Source organism: Balaenoptera acutorostrata, chromosome 14 (genome assembly GCF_949987535.1).
Source record: "Balaenoptera acutorostrata chromosome 14, mBalAcu1.1, whole genome shotgun sequence".
In the NCBI taxonomy this organism is placed as follows: Eukaryota; Metazoa; Chordata; class Mammalia; order Artiodactyla; family Balaenopteridae; genus Balaenoptera; species Balaenoptera acutorostrata.
Genome location: NC_080077.1, coordinates 59254982 through 59279694, shown reverse-complemented (window position 1 = coordinate 59279694; position 24713 = coordinate 59254982). Strand labels below are relative to the sequence as shown.

General features: G+C 35.9%; 1 protein-coding gene across 2 annotated transcripts in view; it reads right to left on the bottom strand.

The window, feature by feature from the left end:
- ASCC3 (activating signal cointegrator 1 complex subunit 3) overlaps nucleotides 1-24713 on the bottom strand; it is a 344670-nt gene that overhangs the window by 306860 nt on the left and 13097 nt on the right. Inside the window, exons 2-3 of one of the 2 annotated variants that reach the window (XM_057527763.1) lie at nucleotides 12190-12320; nucleotides 9531-9681 (exon numbers count right to left, since the gene is read on the bottom strand). In XM_057527763.1, coding sequence (XP_057383746.1) covers nucleotides 9531-9681; nucleotides 12190-12279 — 241 coding nt within the window. In that variant the 5' untranslated portion in view covers nucleotides 12280-12320. Of the gene's footprint in view, nucleotides 1-9530; nucleotides 9682-12189; nucleotides 12321-24713 lie in introns of those variants that run through there. The other variant, XM_057527764.1, reaches the window with a different exon arrangement.

The following is a 24713-nucleotide window of genomic DNA, read 5'->3' as shown; positions in this document are numbered from 1 at the left end:
CAGAGCGGAAATAAATGAAATAGAAACAAAGAAAACAACAGCAAAGATCAATAAAACTAAAAGCTGGTTCTTTGAGAAGATAAACAAAATTGATAAGCCATTAGCCAGACTCATCAAGAAAAAGAGGGAGAGGACTTAAATCAATAAAATTAGAAATGAAAAAGGAGAAGTTACAACAGACACCACAGAAATACAAAGCATCCTAAGAGACTACTAGAAGCAACTCTATGCCAACAAAATGGACAACCTGGAAGAAATGGACAAATTCTTAGAAAGGTATAGCCTTCCAAGACTGAACCAGGAAGAAACAGAAAATATGAACAGACCAATCACAAGTAATGAAATTGAAACTGTGATTAAAAATTTTCCAACAAACAAAAGTCCAGGACCAGATGGCTTCACAGGTGAATTCTATCAAACATTTAGAGAAGAGCTAACACCCATCCTTCTCAAACTCTTCCAAAAAATTGCAGAGGAAGGAACACTCCCAAACTCATTCTATGAGGCCACCATCACCCTGATACCAAAACCAGACAAAGATACTACAAACAAAGAAAATTACAGACCAATATCACTGGTGAATACAGATGCAAAAATCCTCAACAAAATACTAGCAAACAGAATACAACAACACATTAAAAGGATCATACACCACGATCAAGTGGGATTTATCCCAGGGATGCAAGGATTCTTCAATATACGCAAATCAATCAACGTGATACACCATATTAACAAATTGAAGAATAAAAACCATATGATCATCTCAATAGATGCAGAAAAAGCTTTTGACAAAATTCAGCACCCATTTATGATAAAAACTCTCCAGAAAGTGGGCATAGAGGGAACCTACCTCAACATAATAAAGGCCATATATGACAAACCCACAGCAAACATCATTCTCAACGGTGAAAAACTGAAAGCATTTCCTCTGAGATTAGGAATGAGACAAGGATGTCCACTCTCACCGTATTCAACATAGTTTTGGAAGACCTAGCCACGGCAATCAGAGACGAAAAAGAAATAAAAGGAATACAAATTGGAAAAGAAGAAGTAAAACTATCACTGTTTGCAGATGACATGATACTATACATATAGAATCCTAAACATGCCACCAGAAAACTACTAGAGCTAATCAATGATTTGATAAAGTTGCAGGATACAAAATTAATGCACAGAAATCTCTTGCATACCTATACACTAATGATGAAAAATCTGAAAGAGAAATTATGGAAACACTCCCATTTACCAATGCAACAAAAAGAATAAAATACCTAGGAATAAACCTACCTAGGGAGACAAAAGACCTGTATGCAGAAAACTATAAGACACTGATGAAAGAAATTAAAGATGATACCAGCAGATGGAGAGATATACCATGTTCTTGGATTGGAAGAATCAATATTGTGAAAATGACTATACTACCCAAAGCAATCTACAAATTCAATGCAATCCCTATCAAATTACCAATGGCATTTTTTGCGGAACTAGAACAAATCATCTTAAAATTTGTATGGAGACACAAAAGACCCCAAATAGCCAAAGCAGTCTTGAGGGAAAAAAACGGAGCTGGAGGAATCAGACTCCCTGACTTCAGACTATATTACAAAGCTACAGTAATCAAGACAATATGGTACTGGCACAAAAACAGAAACATAGATCAATGGAACAAGATAGAAAGCCCAGAGATAAACCCAGGCACCTATGGTCAACTAATCTATGACAAAGGAGGCAAAGATATACAATGGAGAAAAGACAGTCCCTTCAATAAGTGGTGCTGGGAAAACTGGAAAGCTACAAGTAAAAGAATCAAATTAGAATACTCCCTAACACCATATACAAAAATAAACTCAAAATGGATTAGAGACCTAAATGTAAGACTAGACACTATAAACTCTTAGAGGAAAACATAGGAAGAACACTCTTTGACATAAATCACAGCAAGATCTTTTTTGATCCACCTCCTAGAGTAATGGAAATAAAAACAAAAAAACAAACAAATGGGACCTAATGAAACTTCAAAGCTTTTGCACAGCAAAGGAAACCATAAACAAGACGAAAAGACAACCCTCAGAATGGGAGAAAATATTTGCAAACGAATCAACGGACAAAGGATTAATGTCCAAAATATATAAACAGCTCATTCAGCTCAATATTAAAGAAACAAACAATCCAATCCAAAAATGGGCAGAAGACCTAAATAGACATTTCTCCAAAGAAGACATACAGATAGCCAAGAAGCACATGAAAAGCTGCTCAACATCACTAATTATTAGAGAAATGCAAATCAAAACTACAATGAGGTATCACCTCACACCAGTTAGAATGGGCATCATCAGAAAATCTACAAACAACAAATGCTGGAGAGGGTCTGGAGAAAAGGGAACCCTCTTGCACTGTTGGTGGGAATGTAAATTGATACAGCCAGTATGGAGAACAATATGGAGGTTCCTTAAAAAAACTAAAAATAGAATTACCATATGATCCAGCAATCCCACTACTGGGCATATACCCAGAGAAAACCGTAATTCAAAAAGACACATGCACCCCAATGTTCATTGCAGCACTATTTACAATAGCCAGGTCATGGAAGCAACCTAAATGCCCATTGACAGACGAATGGATAAAGAAGTTGTGGTACATATATACAATGGAATATTACTCAGCCATAAAAAGGAACAAAATTGAGTCATTTGTTGAGACGTGGATGGATCTAGAGACTGTCATACAGAGTGAAGTAAGTCAGAAAGAGAAAAACAAATATCGTATATTAACGCATGTATGTGGAACCTAGAAAAATGGTACAGATGAACCAGTTTGCAGGGCAGAAGTTGAGACACAGATGTAGAGAACAAATGTATGGACACCAAAGGGGGAAAACCGCAGTGGGGTGGGGATGGTGGTGTGCTGAATTGGGCGATTGGGATTGACATGTATACACTGATGTGTATAAAATTGATGAGTGATTAAAAAAAAAATAGTTGTGTTAAAAAAAAAAAAAAGAAACCAGCAAGGCAGGCAAGTGGCTATAAACATTTTATATTTGAATAGAGATTAGCTAACTGATTGTTATGACAATTTATTTTAGAAATATGTAAAATACTTGTACCAGCAACTTTCCTAGGACAGCATTATATATAAAAAAGTACAAAAATGATTCAACTTAAACATAACTATCCCATACTCTCATTTTTTCCCTCTTACATATTTGTGTCTGCTGCCTGTTAATGTACTTTTTTTCTAACAAGTATATCATCTAAAGTTGTCACATGAACCTTACAAGCATTCTCCTCATTTAACAGAGAAACACAGATATAGAAAGGTAAAATAACTGAAATTTATTCCCCCAAAAGGACTTCAAGTAGTGAGACATTCAGCCATGTCTCACTACTTGAAGTCCTTCATGATAAATCAAGTATCCTTAATATCTGTGGGCCAGTTTTTGGACTCTCTTCCATCTGGTTTATTCGTCTATCCTTGGATCAATACTTCACTGTCTAAATTACTGATCTTTATAATAAGTCAATATCCAGAGAGTAAGCTCTCCCTCTTTGTTTCTCAAGGTTGACTTGGCTGTCCTTCACCTTTGAATTTCCATGTAACTTTCAGATTATCTTGTCAATTTCTACATTCAAACACATACCCACAAACACAAACCTGCTGAGATTTTGACTGGGATCACATTGAATCTGTAGATCAATTCGGGTAAAAATGATATCTTTATAGTAGTGAGTGTTTCAATCCTTTGTATATCCCTCCATTTATTTAGGGCATCTTTAATTTCTCTCTATAATATTTTAGTTTTCCAAGAGGAAACCCCGCTCATCTTTTGTTAAATTTACTTCTAGGTATCTGATGATTTTTAATACTTTTGAAAATGGCATTTTTGAAAATTTGCTGCTCGTAAGTAGAAATAAAATTGATTTTTATACTGACCTTGCTAAATTCATTTTCTAACAACACAGTCATATGACTAATGGCAGTTTTTTTCAATCTTTATACTCTTTCTTTCTTTTTCTTGCTTTATTACATTAGCAAGGACCTTTAGTACAGTGAGAAACAGAAATGATGATAGGCATTCTTCTCTAATTCGCTATCTCAAAAGAGAATATTTTTCAACACTGTAACATTAAATATAACGTTTGATCTAGGGTTTTTTATAGATACCCGTTAGCAAATTACGGAAGTTCCTTTCCATTCCTAGTTAGCTAAGTATTTTTTTAAATCGCAATTGGATTTTAGATATTCATAAAATGCTTTTTCTTCATCTACTAAATAATCATATGACTTTTAAACCTTTATTCCTTTACATGAATCACACTATTTTTCCCATTTAATAATTTAATAATCAACATTTTGTGCACTCACATGCACTTGCACCCTCTCTCTCACGTGTATTTCTTTAACTGATCCATTTGACAGTATGTTGCAGTCTTCATGACACTGAGATTTAGGATATCTTACATAGCCACACCACCTATCTCACCTAAGATCTTACCTAATATTACCTAATGATACCCAACACATATTCAAATTTCTACAATGGCCCCAAATATATCTTTATACTTTTTTCTGGTTCAGGATTAAATCAAGGATAGTATATTACATTTGATTATTATGTGCCTGTAACCTCCTTTAATCAACAATACCCTCCTTTTTAAATGACATTAAATGACCTTGCCCAGTAAAGCCAAAAAGGCACATAGATTTCTTTGTCTGAAGGTTTTTAATTACAGATTCAATTTCTTTAATAGTCATATATTCATATTTTCTATTTCCTCTTTTGTCCATTTTAGTCATTTTTGTCATCTTGGTCCTTTGAATCTGTCAAAAGCTTTGCTCATTGTCTCATCTTCTTCTTCTCCATCTGGCCTCCTCTTCCAGAATGGACAGTCACCTTTAGGAAAAAGTGGCCCAAACCAGGGTCATGCTTTCGGGGTTTATTTCTGCTTCTAGATCTTGGCCCCATAATTCTTCAATGCTTTGGTAGTATGCTGATGCAGTCAAACAAATTTTATGTTTTATAGTTTTTCTAGTTATTCTCAGCAGAAGAGTTGTTCCAAATTACCTTGTCTGCCAATCTATGAGAAGTAGAACTCAACTTTTTTGGAATCCACAATTTTCAAGATAGCTATTTTTCACAAATACTTCTGCAAAACCTCCTGCCATATCCCATACACAACAGGCCTTTATTATTCTAAATGCCTACCCTTGCTTCCATAGACAGAATTGCCAGATCCTGCTAATACCTTCTTATACTTCCTTTTTCCAGTCATTACTTTATAAACTGCTTTCCACTCTCAGTTTTGATTCCTCACTTTTTTATAGTAAAATCTTATTTCCTTGACAACTCAAAAAACATAATGAATTCCCAAATTCCCTAAACCACACTTTGTAAGTTACTCCTGTCCTACCTTTTGGTTCATGCTTTTCTCAAAGATAAAGTTATTAAAAGTAAAATGCATAAAAACACCAAAATCCAAATAAAGCAGGGGTTATAAATTAAAGAAGGCAAAACAAACGTGTCTGTGTGTGGCAAAATAACTTGAACACTGAAAAAAAACAAAACTAGTTCAGTTCTGGCTGAGTCCTGATTTGTATTCAGGATTCAGAGTAAAATTACTAGATCATTCTGTTTGGCCTTAGGAGAGAGATTCACTTACAAAGCTGATTAGGGAACTGCTGGGTCTTTCTACTGATCTTTCCACCATTCTTGACCCCCATCCTACTTTCTGTGTACTCTGTGAAAATCTTAGCCTCCTAAAATGATCATTTAAAACTCTAAATAACAGAAATACATGCCTAATACATAATGCATTTTACTGAATGTCATTCTCAATCTTGACCTCTTTATTTTCAAAAATGTTTTTACTTAGAGCACATAAAATATATTGACAAAGTTTCATTACGAGCAGAATATAGGTTAATACGACTATGCTTATCCTTCAAAATCCATGGAGGAGATAGCTATATCTACAATGAGTAATTAAATAAACTAAGATTAAGTGCCAAGAATACTATTTTTAAATAATTTATAGTATTTTCTCCCTCAAGCTAAGTTTTATTATTAAAATACTCTTTGTGGGGAGAATGAAATCGTAAAAAGGTACAAGGATATATCAAATATAAATCTGAGAGGAAAAAGTACTTTAAAATTACAAAAATTTTTAAAAAGCTACCACTTGTAAGACATTGTCAGCATCAGAGGTAGTAGAGACCATGGTTGACTATTAGTTGGATTCTCAATACTTCATTTACTTATTGAACATCTGTGTATCCCTTGCACCACATTAGGCACTGGAGTACGAAGACACTCTGATTCCTAGAATCCCTGTATCATCAAGGCATTCACAGTCCATGAGGGAGAGGACAGAGGTAAATATCAAATAATGAGAAAGTACTCTAAAAAATATAGAATAGATGCCATTCTAATGGAACACTATCTACTAACACTGGAAAGGAATAACAAAGGACATGGATGAAGCCTAAGCCATTTCTTCAGAGATGAGAAGCATTTTACCAGATGATCACAATGGGGAAAGTTATGCTAACACACAATGACAGAGAGACTGCTTAGGAAAGTAAGATAGTAAACATTATATATGTTAGGAACAAAGGTTGCATGTGACAGAATGGCAAGGAGATGAAAAGGTAAATTATTTCAATTCATAAAGGAACTTTTCCTTTCCCATTCTAAGGAATTTGGTCTAAAGAGCAAGCTGGGAATAAAAATGAGCTTTGCTTCTTATAACAATCAGTCTAAAAAAAAAAAAAAAAGATAAGTCTAGTGACTGTGAAGAAGTTGAATAAGAAAGGAAGGGTGAGGCAATAAGCTACTGCAGTAGTTCAGACATGCTAGGGTAAAAGCCTAAACTAGGGCAAATATGCAGAGGGAGTCAATTTGAGAATAGCTGAAAAGTAGACTTTGAGAGAACATGATCTCTAACTACAAGGAAAGGAAAGAATTTAGGATTTCCATCATGTTTCCATTTCAGAATTTTGGTCTAGGCCTACCTGTGCCACAAATCAACCACGGGGTTCACTTAACCTTCAAGGACCCTGTTTCTTCACATACAACGTGAAGGGATTGGACAAGATGCTCCCTGATGTCCCCTCCAGCTTAAAATACCTATTACTCTGACTGGTCAATACACATGTACCTCATACTACTATGCTCAACTGAAATATAAGTGATTGTTCTTTTTACTTTATTCTCTTGCTCCACGTTTTTAACACAATTACACCAAAATTACCTGTGCTAAAAGGATGATATAAGAGGAGACACAAAGACATGTTTTCCATAAGACTAATCATTTCAATGCTGCTAGTTTTAATTACATTTCCAGTATCAGCAGTATTTTCATTCAAACAGAGTGGATGACTACTAGTCAACTACTAGTTTCACTAATAGTTTTTCAACTTAAACACACCATTAAAAAGTATATATAACAGAGCATTTTCCTAAATACAACCCTAAGATTTTATCTGTCATGAAAATATTCTTTTGAGACATGACATCTCAAAATAATCAATTCCTTAAACACATCAGTCAATAGATTAGCTCCTGAGTATGAATCAGATGCTTTGCTAAAAGGCAAAACTCCTAGAATTATGTTTAATGATCGGCTATTTAAAACAAGAAGTTTAGACTTTTCAGAGATATTTGGGGAAAGTAGTCTAAAGAATAACTTATTTTTTAATAACCTTAATTTCCACATCATTTAATAAAGAAAAATTTAGTCATGGTACTGAATAAGCTCAATATTTTATACTGTTTTTGCTAAGTATTCTGAGGTATTTTCATAATAAAATTAAAGGAAGGATATTACAGTTTTTGAAAACTACTTAAGTCAGAACACCCCCCCGACAAATAATTCTAACATCTTAGAAATGAAGACAGTGAAGCCCAGAAGGGTTAAGATCCTACTCAAGGTAATCTAGGTAGATTGGAGACTTTGCATTTTTGCTACTATTTTCTAATGAACCTAACTGCCTCAATATTCTTAAAACATAAAGTCTGAGTCTATGTCAAATGCTGTCACAAATCACATCAGTGTGCTCTATTTTCCCTAGGCTTAGTAAGTAATCTCAATTCTTACCAAAGCCCTTGAACTTCAAAAGATCATCTAACTGCAAAAACATACATGACATTCATTTTGTACTTTCACAACTTAAATTATGAGGGCATTAAATTCAATATTATACTATACTACAAACCAATGATAATTAAATAATACATCAAAGTCAAAATATTTGAATAATAAATTCAAAGATTTGATGATCATAAATAAAAAGTCTTCAAGTATACAAGATATAATAGAAACACCTTCCAAAGTTGGTGAAGGGAAGAAAACTGCCAACCAGCATATGGTGAAGTTAGGATCTAAATTTTCCTTCTACTAAGAAATCACCTGAGAAAACTTTTTCATTTATTTATCAAGTGAAATTTTATTAAGACCCTAAAATATACCAAGCACTATTCTAAGCACTGGGATGGAGTGTGTTGAACAAGAAAAATAAGATTCTATTCTCATGAAACTTACATCCTAGTAGCAAAACACAGGCAATAAACAAACAAGCAAAATATCAGATAATAAATGTTATGGAGAAAATGTTACCACCGAGGGTTACAAGATAAAGAATGACTAGGTAAACACTTGAGATTAGATGATCAGCGAAGGCCTCATTAAGGAAATAATTTTTAGGTGAGCTCAGAATAACAAGAAAGGATCTACCCACTCTAATATTAGGACAGAAGAACATTCTCAGCACAGGAAACAGCATGTACAACAATCCCCAAATAGGCACCAACCTGGTGAGTTTGCAGAAGTAAGAAAAGGCCATGTGTCTGAAGCACAGTTAGTGAAAACAAGGATGACTCAAGGTCAGAGAGAAAGGTGAAGGCCAGATCATACAGAGCCAAAGTTATCAGTCTGAACTTTTCATAGGTAGAAACCTGAATTTGCAGTTAGAACTACAGTAGTGTTAACTATGCTTTTTAATTATCGGAGTCTGGAACGGGACAATGAATTTCCATGAACAAACTCAGATGTTTTACCAAAGAGTCACTTGATTTGTTTTACTCTGTCTTCAATCTTGGGAAAGTAACCTGTGTTAAGCCCAGAGTGTTACAATCTCTAACTACAATCTCCTTCAAATGTAATCAAATGATGTAAATATTAGTGTGCATCAGGAACTGAAGAAAAGTTCAGCTTCAGTACTGGCCCTCACTGTGTGTTAGGTGGGCATCTTAAGGTTCCTTCCAACTACATAAAATTTTTAATTTACCCTAATCCTTATTTCAATAAAGACAGTGGTTTAAACTCTAAATTCCTATAAATCCCTCAAGTTGACTGTATTATAATTACTAGTTTACTTCTGCCTCCCTGAATCCTAAGCTCCTTGATAGATAAGACTGTCTCATAATTATGAATACTTCCCTGGAAATTTTAACCTTTCACTCTATAGTATATAGTTTAAAAGGAATCTATTTTTGAACTTTAGTGGTTTAAAAAAAAATAACAAAACTATACCTATTTGTTTTGCAGCCTGCAATATATCTTTTAAGTCTTCATTTACACTTTGCATTTCACTCTTCTCCAGCTTTTCATTCAAAAATTTTACAATCTTCATCCATGTCAGGTCCAAACCTACAATTTGTTCATGAAGTTTAGACCGCTTCAACTGAAACAGACAGAATAATACAGAAACATACTGATTAAAGGTTTTCTCAAATCTATCATTTATTACATATATTTTGCATTACATTATACAACTTGGCACTACCCACAAGAATTCAAAATTGTATCTACTCACATCCAAATTTACAGCTCCCAGAAGGAGCTTTATTTAAATGTGATTTAAAAGAATCTCATTTGTTTAAAGATATGTTTTAAAAAAGCTTCTTTTTTTTACAGTTTAATCACCATGAATACTCATTATGAAATAATTTCCATACGGCAAAGTAAAAAGCAAAAAGTCCAACATCCAGATAACAATCGGTAACACCCCACATACCTCTTTTCCATTTTCCTGCTCGTTTTTAACATAGCTTAAACCATACTGTATATAAGAACTTTATGTCACGCTTTTTGATGAAAGGCATTTAAAGAAAATAAGACTCCTATGACAGGTTCAATATATTCAAATCAGTATTGCTTTCCTAAGTCTGATCCTAGAACAAGTTAGGCATCCAGGAGATTCTTATCTATACACACACTTTCCTTGAGACTATAAATCTTTCCATTCTCAAGAACTGACACAGAAAGCAATAAAAATTTTACTTCATATCATTGGACTTGATCCATGGATTAAACTTCATGACGTCTTGTGACCAAATGAAAAGTAGCGGGTCTGACAGAAAACTGTAATTTTCCTCTTGGTTCTATTGACAATATTCCTATTACTTTCATAATTCACTATTACTTCCCTGCCTCAGTTTTCTAAACTGATATCGAGCTAATTAATCTGGGTTTAGGGGGAGGAAAACAGGCAAATGTAGAGATGAAATTAGACTGGCCCTAAATTGAATTAAGCTGTTATAATGGGTCATAGGTACACAAAGTTTCATGTTACTTTTCTGTCTCTTTTGTACATGTTGGATATTTCCCAAGATAAAAAATTACATTAAAATGAGGCTCATTATATCTGCCACTTTCTTTCCTCAGAGGGGGAAAAAGTGTTTAAAAGCCTACAAGAAAAAATTAAATGACACGGGATGAGCATGTAGTCCTTATAACTTTAAAATTTTAAAATCTCCTGTTGCATCTCTTATATAAAATAACTTGTAAAGGGCCTTGGTTAGGCGATGAGAGGAAATAATTCAAGTTTAAGATAGCAATATTAATTAACTGTATAGAATATATCCTTATTTTAATTGCTATGAAAATGCAAAATAGCTCCCATCATAAAGAAGGTTAACTGTTTTGCCTGTAGCAAAATTCTGTATCATCATTAGAGGAAAAATCTACCTAAAGACTGTTACAAATCCTTTTTTTCCTAGTATCAATCTTTCAGTGAAGCTATTAATTGTAAAACTGCATAAGGGCTTTAAGCAATAAAATTCCAATCTACTAGGAAACAATGTTAATATTCTACAAGAGTCAAATAAGGAGTCAGAAAAGTGACTGCTGTTTTTTAAAAAACAGCATAGGGCCAGTTCCTTCATATACTATATTAAATGGCTCATTCCTTCATATGCACAGTTCATGGACCTTTAGGCCTATTACATCCACAACCAATTATAAGAACAAGACAGAAGTGAATTATGAGACCAGCTACAGAGTTTAAGAGATTAATATTCACATTTGATAAGAATTTGACCAGAGATCTGAAAACTTACTCAGATGATCTAGAGGTAAATTACTGGATTAAATTACAAAATTAATTGAGGCAGGTATCTTAGGAACAGAAAAGTTAACAAAGGATTCAATATCATAGTTCTGTTTGTCCTCTTTGACAATACACTTATAAGTGCTTAAGATAAGTATTCCCATAGCAAACATCAATATGCCCATTCCCCTTCTTGGTATAACACCAAAAAAGATAAAATTTGCCATTTTTAAAAATGCACACAAGGACTTCGCTGGTGGTCCAGTGGTTAAGAATCAGCCTTCCAATGCAGGAGACGCGGGTTAGATCCCTGGTCGGGGAACTAAGATCCCGCATGCTGCGGGGCAACTAAGCCTGCGCAACACAACTAGAGAGCCCTCGCACCAAACTACTGAGCCTGCGCGCCACGAGAGAAGCCCGCGTGCCAAAACAAAGACCCAATGCAGCCAAAAACAAACCAAAAAAAAGCACACAGAATTGAGAAAAAGAATGCCAGGGCTTCCCTGGTGGCGCAGTGGTTGAGAATCTGCCTGCTAATGCAGGGGGCAGGGGTTCGAGCCCTGGTCTGGGAAGATCCCACATGCCGTGGAGCGGCTAGGCCCGTGAGCCACAACTACTGAGCCTGCGCATCTGGAGCCTGTGCTCCGCAACAAGAGAGGCCACAATGGTGAGAGGCCCGCGCGCCGCGATGAAGAGTGGCCCCCAATTGCCGCAACTAGAGAAAGCCCTCGCACAGAAACGAAGACCCAACTTAGCAATCAATCAATCAATCAATAAAATAAATAAATCTTTAAAAAAAAAAGAATGCCAAATATTTGCCCGTATCTTATGTTTATAATGGTTTTCATCTAAAAAGTTTACCTGTAAGTCAGTCACTTCTTCATTATAATTATCTTGCTTGGTGACATTTGAAAAGGAGCGCAAGGCTCCTGTGAGACGAGGTAAAGCCATCTATTATTCAATCAGTGATCCATACGACAAGAAACCTGAAACTGAAACAAAACAAGATGATATTTATCTGTAGAGAGAGGTGGGAGAGGTAATCAAATTCAACAAATTAGCTTGTATAAGAAAAAAAGAAACCAATTAGTTAAAAAGCAATTGCTACCAATGTTGAAAAATTCTCCTGACACATTTTCTACCCAAGTAGTTTATTTAATAATGCATTGGCTTATAGGTGAGAAAGAAACAGACAAAAAAAACCCCGCTTGTTTGTGGGTACTACCATAACATTCCTTCAAATGAATTCTACTGATTCCTAAGTACAGGCGTCAAATACTGTATTACTACAGCCAATAATATTGAGAGAGATAAAAGCACCTGCCCATCTTTTCTCCAATTTCATTTTACACTCACTGATTTCATTTCACATTATCCCTTACTTTCAGTCTCACTGGCTTTTTCTCTTCTTAAAGTATCAAGCATGTTTCCATCTACTTGCATTTGCATTACTTGGAATGCTCTTCTGATCCTCATACAGCTGACTCCTTGACACAAAAGTCTTGGCTTAAAAGACACCTCCTGAGATGGGGCCTTTCTTGACCACTCAATCTTAGACAGGGCAGCTACCCAGTTACTGTCTATCACAGTACAAAATTTCAATTATTTTTATAGGCACTAATTAATATTTGACATTCTTTTATTTACTTATTTATATATTGTCTTACCCCACAAAGAGTAAGCTTCATGACAAAAAAGACCTTTATTTCACTGATCTCCCCGCTTCATGACAAAAAAGACCTTCATTTCACTGATCTCCCCTAGAAAACAGAACAGTACTAAAATATTTTTGGTACTCAGTAATTATTTGGTTAATAATAAAAGGAAGAAAAATGGAGAAAAGGAGACCATGGTAACAGGGAGACTGAAGAACGAGAAAAGAATTAGAGCAGCTGAGGAAGGGGAGAATTCCCAGGGAAAGAAAGAAGTCAGGTAATCTGATCTAATCTCCTTGTTTATATGCTAACAACTAAACAACTAATCTTTTGGCAAATAGACTAATTATATTTACTATGAGGGGAGTCCTCATCTATGGAATACTCTTAGAGGGTTATCCTGGTTTAAGATAGCTTATTACAACAAAACTACAATGTTTATAAGGCATGGCTCCCTGGAGAATGTCACATAAACTATGTAAGTCCCTAGGACAGTTCTCAAATAGGGATGATTTTGCCCCCGTTGGGACATTTGGCAATATCTGGTGACACTCTGGGACATCACATCTGGGGGGTTGGGAGGGTACTACTGTTTTCTGGTGGGTAGAGGCCAGTGATGCTGCTAAACATACTAGAAGGCACAGGACAGCCTCCTCACAGCAAAGCATTATCTAGCCCCAAATGTCAATAGTGCAGAGCAGATAAAAACCTACTCTAGAGTCTAAAATAGAGATGTTCTATAACCCAAACACTTCTCACAGTGTGAAAAGACCAACAAAACTCAATTAAGAGACCTCACTAATTGTTTGGGCCAAAGAGCATGTGTCCATTGTGAGACTGAAAGAAAGAACAACTAGGGGGACATATCTCAGTGTCTCAGGCCACTCCCTGTTTCTGCTCTTCTTGATTGCATATACCCTTTGAAGTTATTACAAAGCTTAATACTTGGAAAAATCTCTGGCTCCTATATTAGTGTAATTAGATATAAAATAACTGTATGAAATGTTTAACAAAATAAGAGAGAATTTAAAAATAATGAAGAATAATAAAATGACTAGCAAATTTGAAAATATAACTTTTAAAAATAAAAATATATACTTGTTAAATTAAAAACAATCAATATATGAGTTAAACAATAGATTAAATACAGTGAAAAGTGGTGATCTGAAAGAGAGATCTGAAGAAATAACCCAGTATGCTGTTACAACTAGACAAAGTATACATTAAGTAGATCAAAGAGAAACAAGTCCAAATATATCGATACTCACAATAAATGTAAATGAATTAATCTTAACACCCAAAAGATTGACAGACTGAATTACTAAACAGCAATCAAGTAAACACTAGAGCTATACCTAAAATAGGACAGAGAAAGGTTGAAAGTTAAGAGATAGAATAAGAACCTCCTGTAAATAATAACCAAAAGTATCTGGTGGCTATATCAATAGTACCAGATCAGACAAAATAGACTCTAAAAACGAAAGGTATTATTAGGGATGGGGGGAAAAAAACACAAAACACTTCTCTACATAATAATAAAAGATACAGCTCACTAAGAAGGTATAAAACTTTTGAATTTGCATGCCCTGATGGAATAGCCTCAAAATAATTAAAACAAATAGACCTCCAAAAGAAAGTAACAAGTCCAACATCAAAGTGAAAGTTCAATAATTGATCAACTATTGATAGGTCAAATCAACAAAAATTCAACAAAAAATAGGGAACTTGAGCTGTGAAATTAGTAAATTTAACCTAACATATATGAAAATATATATTCTTTTCAAGTACACTTGTAACAATTTTAAATGGTCTATGTATGCGAGGCCATAAAGTAAATCTCAACAAATTTCAAAAAATAAGTATCATATAGATCAGGGGTCAACAAACTTGGCAGAAAGAGAGTAAATACTTAGGTTTGGCAGGCCACACGCAGTCTCTGCTGTATAATCTTTGCTTTTTTTTTTTCTTTAAAAAAACAAAACAAATAAACAAAAAAACACCATTCTTGGGCTCAGTGTGACCAAATTAGTCTGCTGACCCCTGATATAGCTCATATTTTCTGAGCAAAATACAATTAGATTAGAAATCAGAAACACAAAAGATTAAAAAACATAGATGATTGCATTACAAATCTGTAAGGAAATGGTATGAGAATGGCTGGGGCAAAAAAACGGATGGATTATCCACACCACACTGAAGAACTTCAATCAGAAAAGTAAAATGATCCAATTTGCAAATAAACTCCCTAGCTAGCTGACTTTAAATTTCAAGTATCCATTGGGAATGAATTTAGGAGAGCATTTCTGGAAACGAGATGATTCAGAGAACCACATCTGGATTTTTCTAACACTAGATAACACACTTTCTGGAGCATTTGGAAGAAGAAATGAAAGCAGGAGTCAGTGGACAGCAAAGAGACTCTCAAAGTTTAGTGCGCATCAAAGTCACCGGAGGGGGCTTCCCTGGTGGCGCAGTGGTTGAGAATCCGCCTGCCAACGCAGGGTACACGGGTTCGAGCCCTGGTCCGGGAAGACCCCACATGCCGCGGAGCAACTAAGTCCGTGCACCACAACTACTGAGCCTGCGCTCTAGAGCCCGCGAGCCACAACTACTGAGCCCGTGTTCCACAACTACTGAAGCCCGCCTGCCTAGAGCCCATGCTTCGTAACAAGTGAAGCCACCGCAATGAGAAGCCTGCACACCGCAATGAAGAGTAGCCCCCGCTCGCCGCAACTAGAGAAAGCCCGCACACAGCAACAAAGACCCAACGTTGCCAAAAATAAATAAATAAACAAAATTAAAAAAAAAAAAAGTCACCGGAGGGCTTCTCAAATTGCTAAGCCCCACCTCCCTATTCTTCACCTCCAAGTTTCTGATTCAGCAGATCAGATGGCACTGAGATGGGGCACAAAAATTTTATATTTCCAACAAATTCTGCAGTGATGCAGCAGGTCAAGAACCATACTTTGAGAACCAGTTTTAGAGACAGTATCTTTTATTCTGAAGTCACCATTCAATTTTGTCTCAAATCAATAGTAACCAAGGAGTTTCCATCTATATTAAGAATTTGGTGGCTTGAGTTAGGTTGCACAATCTGCTTCTCATCAGTCTTTCTCAACAAGGTCTTACTGAAAGTGAACTGAATGACTTTTTTCTCAATTATTCTACAGATGGAACACAGTTAATATCATCCATTGAGAAGTAAAGCATACAATGTATGCCTTAGGGTACTGGAGTTTAAATTCTCTACCTAGATTGAGAGAATTCTATTCAAAGACAAGAACGCTATTCATGATGACTGACATTAAGTCAGAAGTCTTTAAAGAAAGGTCTTGACACTAAACTGAACAGTATTCTGCCTCAGAACCTACTTTTTAACCACACACGTTAGTGCTTTCAAAATGTAGAATCAGAACAAGAGACATAGGATATATGGACTATTCTGCCTCAGGCAAGGTCTTAAGCATTAACAAGTATTTGGGATCACTACTTTCATCATTTTGACATATCTCACAATAATCTGAATGTCCTGTCCCTCTCTTTAAAAAGCAGGCAGTAAGATCTCATTGATTTTTACTCTAATTCACAAACCTAACAAACCTTAACAAAACAAGATACCACTCACACTGAAACTCTAAGAAGAGTTCTAACAATGGGGTCTGGTAATGAGGTCACACTGTTATACACTGCACTAACAGGAAACTCTAAAGCTTCCTGAGGGCTCATCAAAATAATCAGTATGAATTATACTTGTCAAAAAAATGAAGTAAAGCACATTACTTGGTTTTCTAATTTGGTTTTATCTATTTTCTTCCTCCAGTTAAATGACCAACACTGTAAACTGTAACAGCTCATTTCCTCATAGTCACCTATAAATCATTTATTCACAAATACTTGAGTATCTCCTATCTAGTAGGAACTGTGCTAGGCACTGAGTATAAATAAGGCTTACAGAACTCTATTCTTCAAAACTCACTGTATTCTGTACCAGTAAAAAGATCACCAACATTTAAGGGTACCTGAAATGTATAAAGGTCAAAATGAGAAAGCCAATTTTAAATCTTTGGTTATTCATTTAATCAGCAAATATCTATAGATCACCTACAATATATTAGATACACTGCAAGCATCTAGAGATTAAAAGAAAAACATTTTTGGTATGACTGCAGCTGCCCTAAATAACAAGTTTACAGTATGGTTGAAAAGAAAGAAAAATAGTTGCAATAATTGTGCAGATACAACTGCAGGAAGACAAGGGAGAAAACACCTAAGAGGGTGAGAAGGAAGGTAGATAAGAAGGAAGGAAATTGAGATTTAAAGGACTTGAATGAGCTGGCCTGGTGGGGAAGAAAAGGTTATTCCAAGGTAGACATATAAAGAAGAAAACTAAAATAACAGATTATTGCTTAAAAAATCTCTATATAATAGTGCATTTGGAGACTCATGAAATAAGACTAAAGATGTAAGCAGAGATCCAACAACATGTCTCAATTTAAGCATTTTTTATCCTGATAAAAAAATTTAACATATCGTACAAAAATGACTCAAATTTAAGTGTAGTGAACAGATGAAAGGTGGGGTCAAGTTGAAGACAAGAAAACCAGTTGGAAAGTTTTTTCAAGAAACCAGGTGAGAGACAGAGGATACAACTGAGGCAGGGAAAGGCAGAAAAGGATGGATCTGAGAGATACTTATATTTGGGAGATAGAATAAATTCACGGGGCAGGATGTGAAGATCAAGGGGAAAGGGGCAGGACACCCATATTTCTGGTTCAGGAGAAGCAGAACAGCAGAGTGTATGGGTATAGAGGGCATACTGGAAGACGAAAGATGATTAATTCTGCTTTGGAAAGTTTTGATCATGGGCCATCAAGTGGGATATACAGTTTGGGGTTTCCTATCACAGGTCTGGGCTGGAAGTACAGAATTTAGTGTTATCACTTCAACGTAGTTAAAAGCATGGATGAACATATTCCTTTAAGTCAAATTATTTATATATATAAACCTGTGGACCCTCTCCCTAAGAAAATAGACATATACACATATAAACATTTTGTAATTCATTTCAGAGGCTGCATGAATGCCATGAAACCTATCCATGTACCCCGAAAAACCTCTTGAGAGTAGACAGTACAGGGTCAAGGACAGAGTCCTAAGAGATCAGCAAAGAGCTGTCATATGAAGAAAGTGGTATCACATGAAAAAAGAAAGTTTCAAATGTTATGCTACAGGGTCCAGTGTACTTAGCCACTCTCAAGTCTTAGATGACTTTAGTACACATAGTTTCAAAAAAAATAGAGAAAGAAAATTTCAGTGGGTGAAAGATAAATGGAGGGCTTCCCTGGTGGCACAGTGGTTAAGAATTCGCCTGCCAACGAAGGGGACATGGGTTCGAGCCCTGGTCCGGGAAGATCCCCCATGCTGCAGGGCAACTAAGCCCGTGAGCCACAACTACTGAGCCTGCACTCTAGAGCCCGCGAGCCACAACTACTGAAGCCCGCGCACCTAGAGCCCGTGCTCCACAACAAGAGAAGCCACCACAATGAGAAGCCCGTGCACCACAAGAAGAGTAGCCCCTGCTCGCCACAACTAGAGAAAGCCACGCGCAGCAACAAAGACCCAACGCAGCCAAAAATAAAAATAAAAATAAATAAATTTATTTAAAGAAAAGATAAACAGAAAGGGAGGAAATGGGGAAATAAAATGGGTACTAGCTACTCTTTCAAGGAACTTGGTTGAAAAGAAAAGGAGAGGAGGCAAGAAATAGCAAAATGCATGCGGTTGAGAGTTTTTAGAAATACAGGAGAGAGATGAGCACAATTCTATAATCAGAGGAGAGCCAATAGAGAAAGAGAGAAAGGTTGAATAACCAGAAGAAAGACTGATTTAGGGGAGTAGGCCCCCTGAGAATGCAGGAGAGAGAATCATGGTTCTAGAGATAAGACTTGGATGGAAGGATGAGCATGGAGGGATGGATGAGTCAAAGTGCAAATATGTTTGTAATATGGGAAGCAGAAGGTGAATGGGGGAGAAAAAATATGGTAAAAGAGAGTTCCACCAAAATGACTCCTATTTTCTTTGAGATCTGCCAAGACTATTCAAAAGAAGATGAGATGGAATTTTTAAAGACAGAGGCAAAAGTTTAACCTTACCACCAAAAATGAGAGGAAATTGATTAATAAACCATAAAAAGGATTTTTCAGGTGGCACATGAATGCTCATCTCATACCGGAAACCATAAATTTAGAATGGCAACAATCTGGCAAAGGAATGAAGGTTGGTATTATAGAGGGTTAAGGCTTTATAACACAGGGACAGTAGGAGGACAGTGGAGCCTAAATAATGCGAATGATTAAGTGCTGGATTTGAGATCCAAAGGAAAGGAAAAAACATTCACCTAGGAGGTCTTAAAGATACAACGTCATAATGTTTACGGTTAAAATTTCTTATATGTGAGACACAGTGAATGCTCATCAAGATAAACTGGCCTGCAAAGCAATTGTTACCACAGTAATTTTTATTCCACATTTAGTATGGCCTACTAAATGACAAATGTACACATAAAAAACCCCTCAGAACAAATATAATTGCTAAAAGACTGAAACCCTAAAAGTCAATTTTTTCCTGTTGGCCTGAAGTACCCCCCACTATGGTTATCTGAATGAATCTTTACAGTGTTGATTAGATATATGTACAGATAAAAAGGAACTGTCTCGAAGAAGTTAACTGCCCTTTTTAACATTCAAATAGGGAAGATAAAAATTTGACAGTAATACATTTCCCTTTGTGAAATGATATTAACCAATAATGAGTAAGCTAGAATTCTAGTACACATTATTTTGAAGTATCACATAAAAAATTGTAAGATTTATTCTTCATATTCCAAACCTGTGTTTCTCAACTCTAAAAAGGGTCTAACAGATTGATAGCAACTTTAGGGAAATATAATTACAGTATTTTTAATTATAAAAAATTAACAAAAATTCCAGAAGAGACAAACCATATTTCTTAATGAGTATAAAGCCAAGCAATTACTTGTTGATGATCATGGATACCAGGTAATTATTAGGAAGAAAAAAAAAAGTAAAAGGGATATAATGTAGGTAAGGAATAAAAACACTGAAAAGATGGAGTAGCCTATGAATGGAGTAAAAATTAGAATTTAAAATTTCAATACTTAAAATAGAATTATATGCCCATAAACCATATCGTTAAAAAAAGTAAGCTAAAATATTTATATTTTAATTCACCAGTTTAAAAAATCGAGTCGTGGGCTTCACTGGTGGCGCAGTGGTTGGGAATCCGCCTGCCAATGCAGGGTACGCGGGTTCGAGCCCTGGTCCGGGAAGATCCCACATGCCGCGGAGCAACTAAGCCCGTGCACCACAACTACTGAGCCTGTGCTCTAGAGCCCGCGAGCCACAACTACTGAAGCCCAAGCGCCTACAGCCCGTGCTCTGCAACAAGAGAAGCCGTCACAATGAGAAGCCTGTGCACCGCAACGAAGAGTGGCCCCGCTCGCCACAACTAGAGAAAGCCCGCGTGCAGCAACGAAGACCCAACACAGCCAAAAATAAATAAATAAAATAAATTTATTTTTAAAAAGTTTAAAAAATCAAGTTGTAATATAGTTTACACTGTTTAGATCAGAATTCAGAAAACATCAGCCTTAATAGCCTTAATATATGTAAAACATTATATATATAATCCTCTATTATACCATTTCAAAAGGGGGTGGTTTTTTTCATGGTATATCCTAAAGAAAATTTTAACTTAATTGTATTGAACTTGTATTCCTTACTTTTATTGTACCTTATTGCCACCAATTGGTTAATGTAGTGGATGGAGTCACATTACAGGTGCATTTAATTATTTGAATCAATCAAACACAAGAGGCCAAATATAAGGCATAGACAGACATAAACAGTAATATTAGAGATTCTGCCCACTATTTCATGTACTCAATACATGCTCTAGAGTGAATGGGGTGAGCAACAAGGATATGATGCTCTCTTAATCTGTTTCAATCACTACATGCATATCAAACTGAGAATCTTGCTGCACTGCATGACTCCAATGTTTAAACCTAAGTTCCCTTTTAAAAAAATATACAACATGGCCATTAAACACAAGCCAACTTTTTCATCTGGTGCACTCTCAGAAACTGTGATATGTTCCAAGTTTGGAGGAAAAACGTGGCTGCATACAACATATTGAGAGACAGTATGTTGTGACAACCTGGTGTCCTCCTAAAGAATTTTCAAGGGAAATTTTAACTATTTATAGTTTCCAGCCAACAAGTTCACTTTAGATCCTAACTCATTCTTAAGCAAGAAGCAACTGCTCTTGAATAGTTTCCCATCAAATTAGAAAACACACTCACAGCATGGAGAATAGAGAAAGCAAGGGAAAGATGATTAAGTATATACATATATACTTTTTATATAAATCAAAATCTATAATGGCTTGTTAAGAATAAAATTTATATAAATGAGATTGTTGTTCTCTAACTTTTCCCTCCAATTACTTACTTATATTAACTCCAGGTTTCCCATCCAAAGGTGGGGGAGAAAACCTAGCCAGGCTCATAACTATAAACCAGAGTCTACAGAAGACCCCCACGGTTATATTAATTTTACTTTTAACAAAGGATAAGAAAAGTTTTCTTTTAAATGTTCTTGGGAAAATAAGTGGCTAGAATAACGTATCAGCACAGATGAGAACAAGAACAGTCAGAAAGAACACCCCACAAGGAACAAACAAGCACACAATATGGTAGAGAACACATGGAGAAGACCCACAACATACGAGGCAGTACATATTTTCATTCCACTGAAAAAGGTCTGGGGCCAGATTAGCTGAGAAAGGCAACATTCTCATTCCATCCCCATCTATGGGCCTCTTAAAGACAGACCCAAGGAATTTGTGCCTGTCCCCTAATAAGCCCTGAAAAGATTACTTTGAATTGAAACCTCTCAGGAGGTACCCTCATACACCAAACCAAAACTCAAGTGATGCTCTGGAGCAAGCCTTAGCTGTTTAGAGAAAGAATTATCATGACCTTGTACACTTACTTGTTCCTCTGTACCACAATTATACGGAACACCACTACATTCCCGAATATGAGCTCTGGTGACCTTTTAGAAATCTGATGCAAGTTTTTATACTCAAACAACTAGGATTATACACTCCAAATCCAAAAAAGCATTTATCAAAGGATATGATGGCTTTGATCTTTACTTACCGTTTTATGCAGAGTAGAGGAAATTCTTTTTTTTTTTAACATCTTTATTGGAGTATAATAGCTTTACAATGGTGTGTTAGTTTCTGCTGTATAACAAAGTGAATCAGCTATATGTATACATATATCCCCATATCCCCTCCCTGTTGCGACTCCCTCCCACACTTCCTATCCCACCCCTCTAGGTGGTCACAAAACACCGAGCTGATCTCCCTGTGCTATGCAGCTGCTTCCCACTAGCTATCTATTTTACATTTGGTAGTGTATATATGTCCATGCAACTCTCTCATTTCAACCCAGTTTACCCTTCCCCCTCCCCATGTCCTCAAGTCCATTCTCTGTCTCTGTCTTTATTCCTGTCCTGTCCCTAGGTTCTTCAGAACTACTTTTTTTTTTGGATTCTATATATATGTATTAGCATACAGTAAATGTTTTTCTCTGTCTGACTTACTTCACTCTGTATGACAGACTCTAGGTTCGTCCACCTCACTACAAATAACTCAATTTCATTTCTACTTATGGCTGAGTAATATTCCATTGTATATATGTGCCACATCTTCTTTATCCATTCATCACTCGATGGACACTTAGGTTGCTTCCATGTCCTGGCTATTTTAAATGGTGCTGCAATGAACATTGTGGTACATGACCCTTCTTGAATTATGGTTTTCTCAGGGTATATGCCCAGTACTGGGATTGCTGGGTCGTATGGTAGCTCTATTTTTAGTTTTTTAAGGAACCTCCATACTGTTCTCCATAGTGGCTGTATCAATTTACATTCCCACCAACTGTGCGAGAGGGTTTCCTTTTCTCCACACTCTCTCCAGCATTTACTGTTTGTAGACTTTCTGATGATGGCCATTCTGACCAGTGTGAGGTGATACCTCACTGTAGTTTTGATTTGCACTTCTCTAATGATTAGTGATGTTGAGTATCCTTTCATGTGTTTGATGGCAATCTGTATATCTTCTTTGGAGAAATGTCTATTTAGTCTTCTGCCCATTTTTGGATTGGTTTTTTTTTTTTTTGATATTGAGCTGCATGAGCTGCTTGTATATTTTGGAGATTAATCCTTTGTCAGTTGCTTCATTTACAAATATTTTCTCCCATTCTGAGGGTTGTCTTTTCGTCTTCTTTATGGTTTCCTTTGCTGTGCAAAAGCTTTTAAATTTCATTAGGTCTCATTTGTTTATTTTTGTTTTCATTTCCCTCTCTCTAGGAGGTGGGTGAAAAAGGATCTTGCTGTGATTTATATCATGAGTATTCTGCCTATGTTTTCCTCTAAGAGTTTGATAGTGTCTGGCCTTACATTTAGGTCTTTAATCCATTTTGAGTTTATTTTTGTGTATGGTGTTAGGGAGTGTACTAATTTCATTCTTTTACATGTAGCTGTCCAGTTTTCCCAGCACCACTTATTGAAAAGGCTTTCTTTTCTGCATTGTTTATTCTTGACTCCTTTATCAAAGATGAGGTAACCATAGGTGCATGGGTTTATCTCTGAGCTTTCTATCCTGTTCCATTGATCTATATTTCTGTTTTCGTGCCAGTACCATACTGTCTTGATTACCATACCTTTGTAGTATAGTCTGAAGTCAGGGAGCCTGATTCCTCCAGCTCCGTTTTTCTTTCTCAAGGTTGCTTTGGCTATTGGGGGTCTTTTGTATCTCCATACAAATTGTGAAATTTTTTTTTCTACTTCTGTGAAAAATGCCATTGGTAGTTTGATAGGGATTACACTGAATCTGTCAATTGCTTTGGGTAGTACAGTCATTTTCACAATGTTGATTTTTCCAATCCAAGAACATGGTATATCTCTCCATCTGTTTGTATCGTCTTTAATTTCTTTCATCAGTGTCTTATAGTTTTCTGCATACAGGTCTTTTGTCTCCTTAGGTAGGTTTATTCCTAGGTATTTTATTCTCTTTGTTGCAATGGTAAATGGGAGTGTTTCCTTAATTTCTCTTTCAGATTTGTTATCATTAGTATATGGGAATGCAAGAGTTTTCTGTGCATTACTTTTGTATCCTGCTACTTTACCAAATTCATTGATTAGCTCTAGTAGTTTTCTGGTAGCATCTTTAGGATTCTCTATGTATAGTATCATGTGATCTGCAAACAGTGACAGTTTTATTTCTTCTTTTCCGATTTGGATTTATATCTTTTTCATCTCTGATTGCTGTGGCTAAAACTTCCAAAACGATGTTGAATAACAGTGGTGAGAGTGGGCAACCTTGTCTTGCTCCTGATCTTAGTGAAAATGGTGTCAGTTTTTCACCACTGAGAAGGATGTTGGCTGTGGGTTTGCCATATGTGGCCTTTGTTATGTTGAGGTAAGTTCCCTCTATGACTACTTTCTGGAGGGTTTTTATCATAAATGGGTGTTGAATTTTGTTGAAAGCTTTTCAACAAAAGCTTTGGTTAACTTACTGTGTTTGGGGTCTCCTTTTCACAGGCTGTAGGTTCATAGTTCCCGTTTTTTTTGGTGTCTG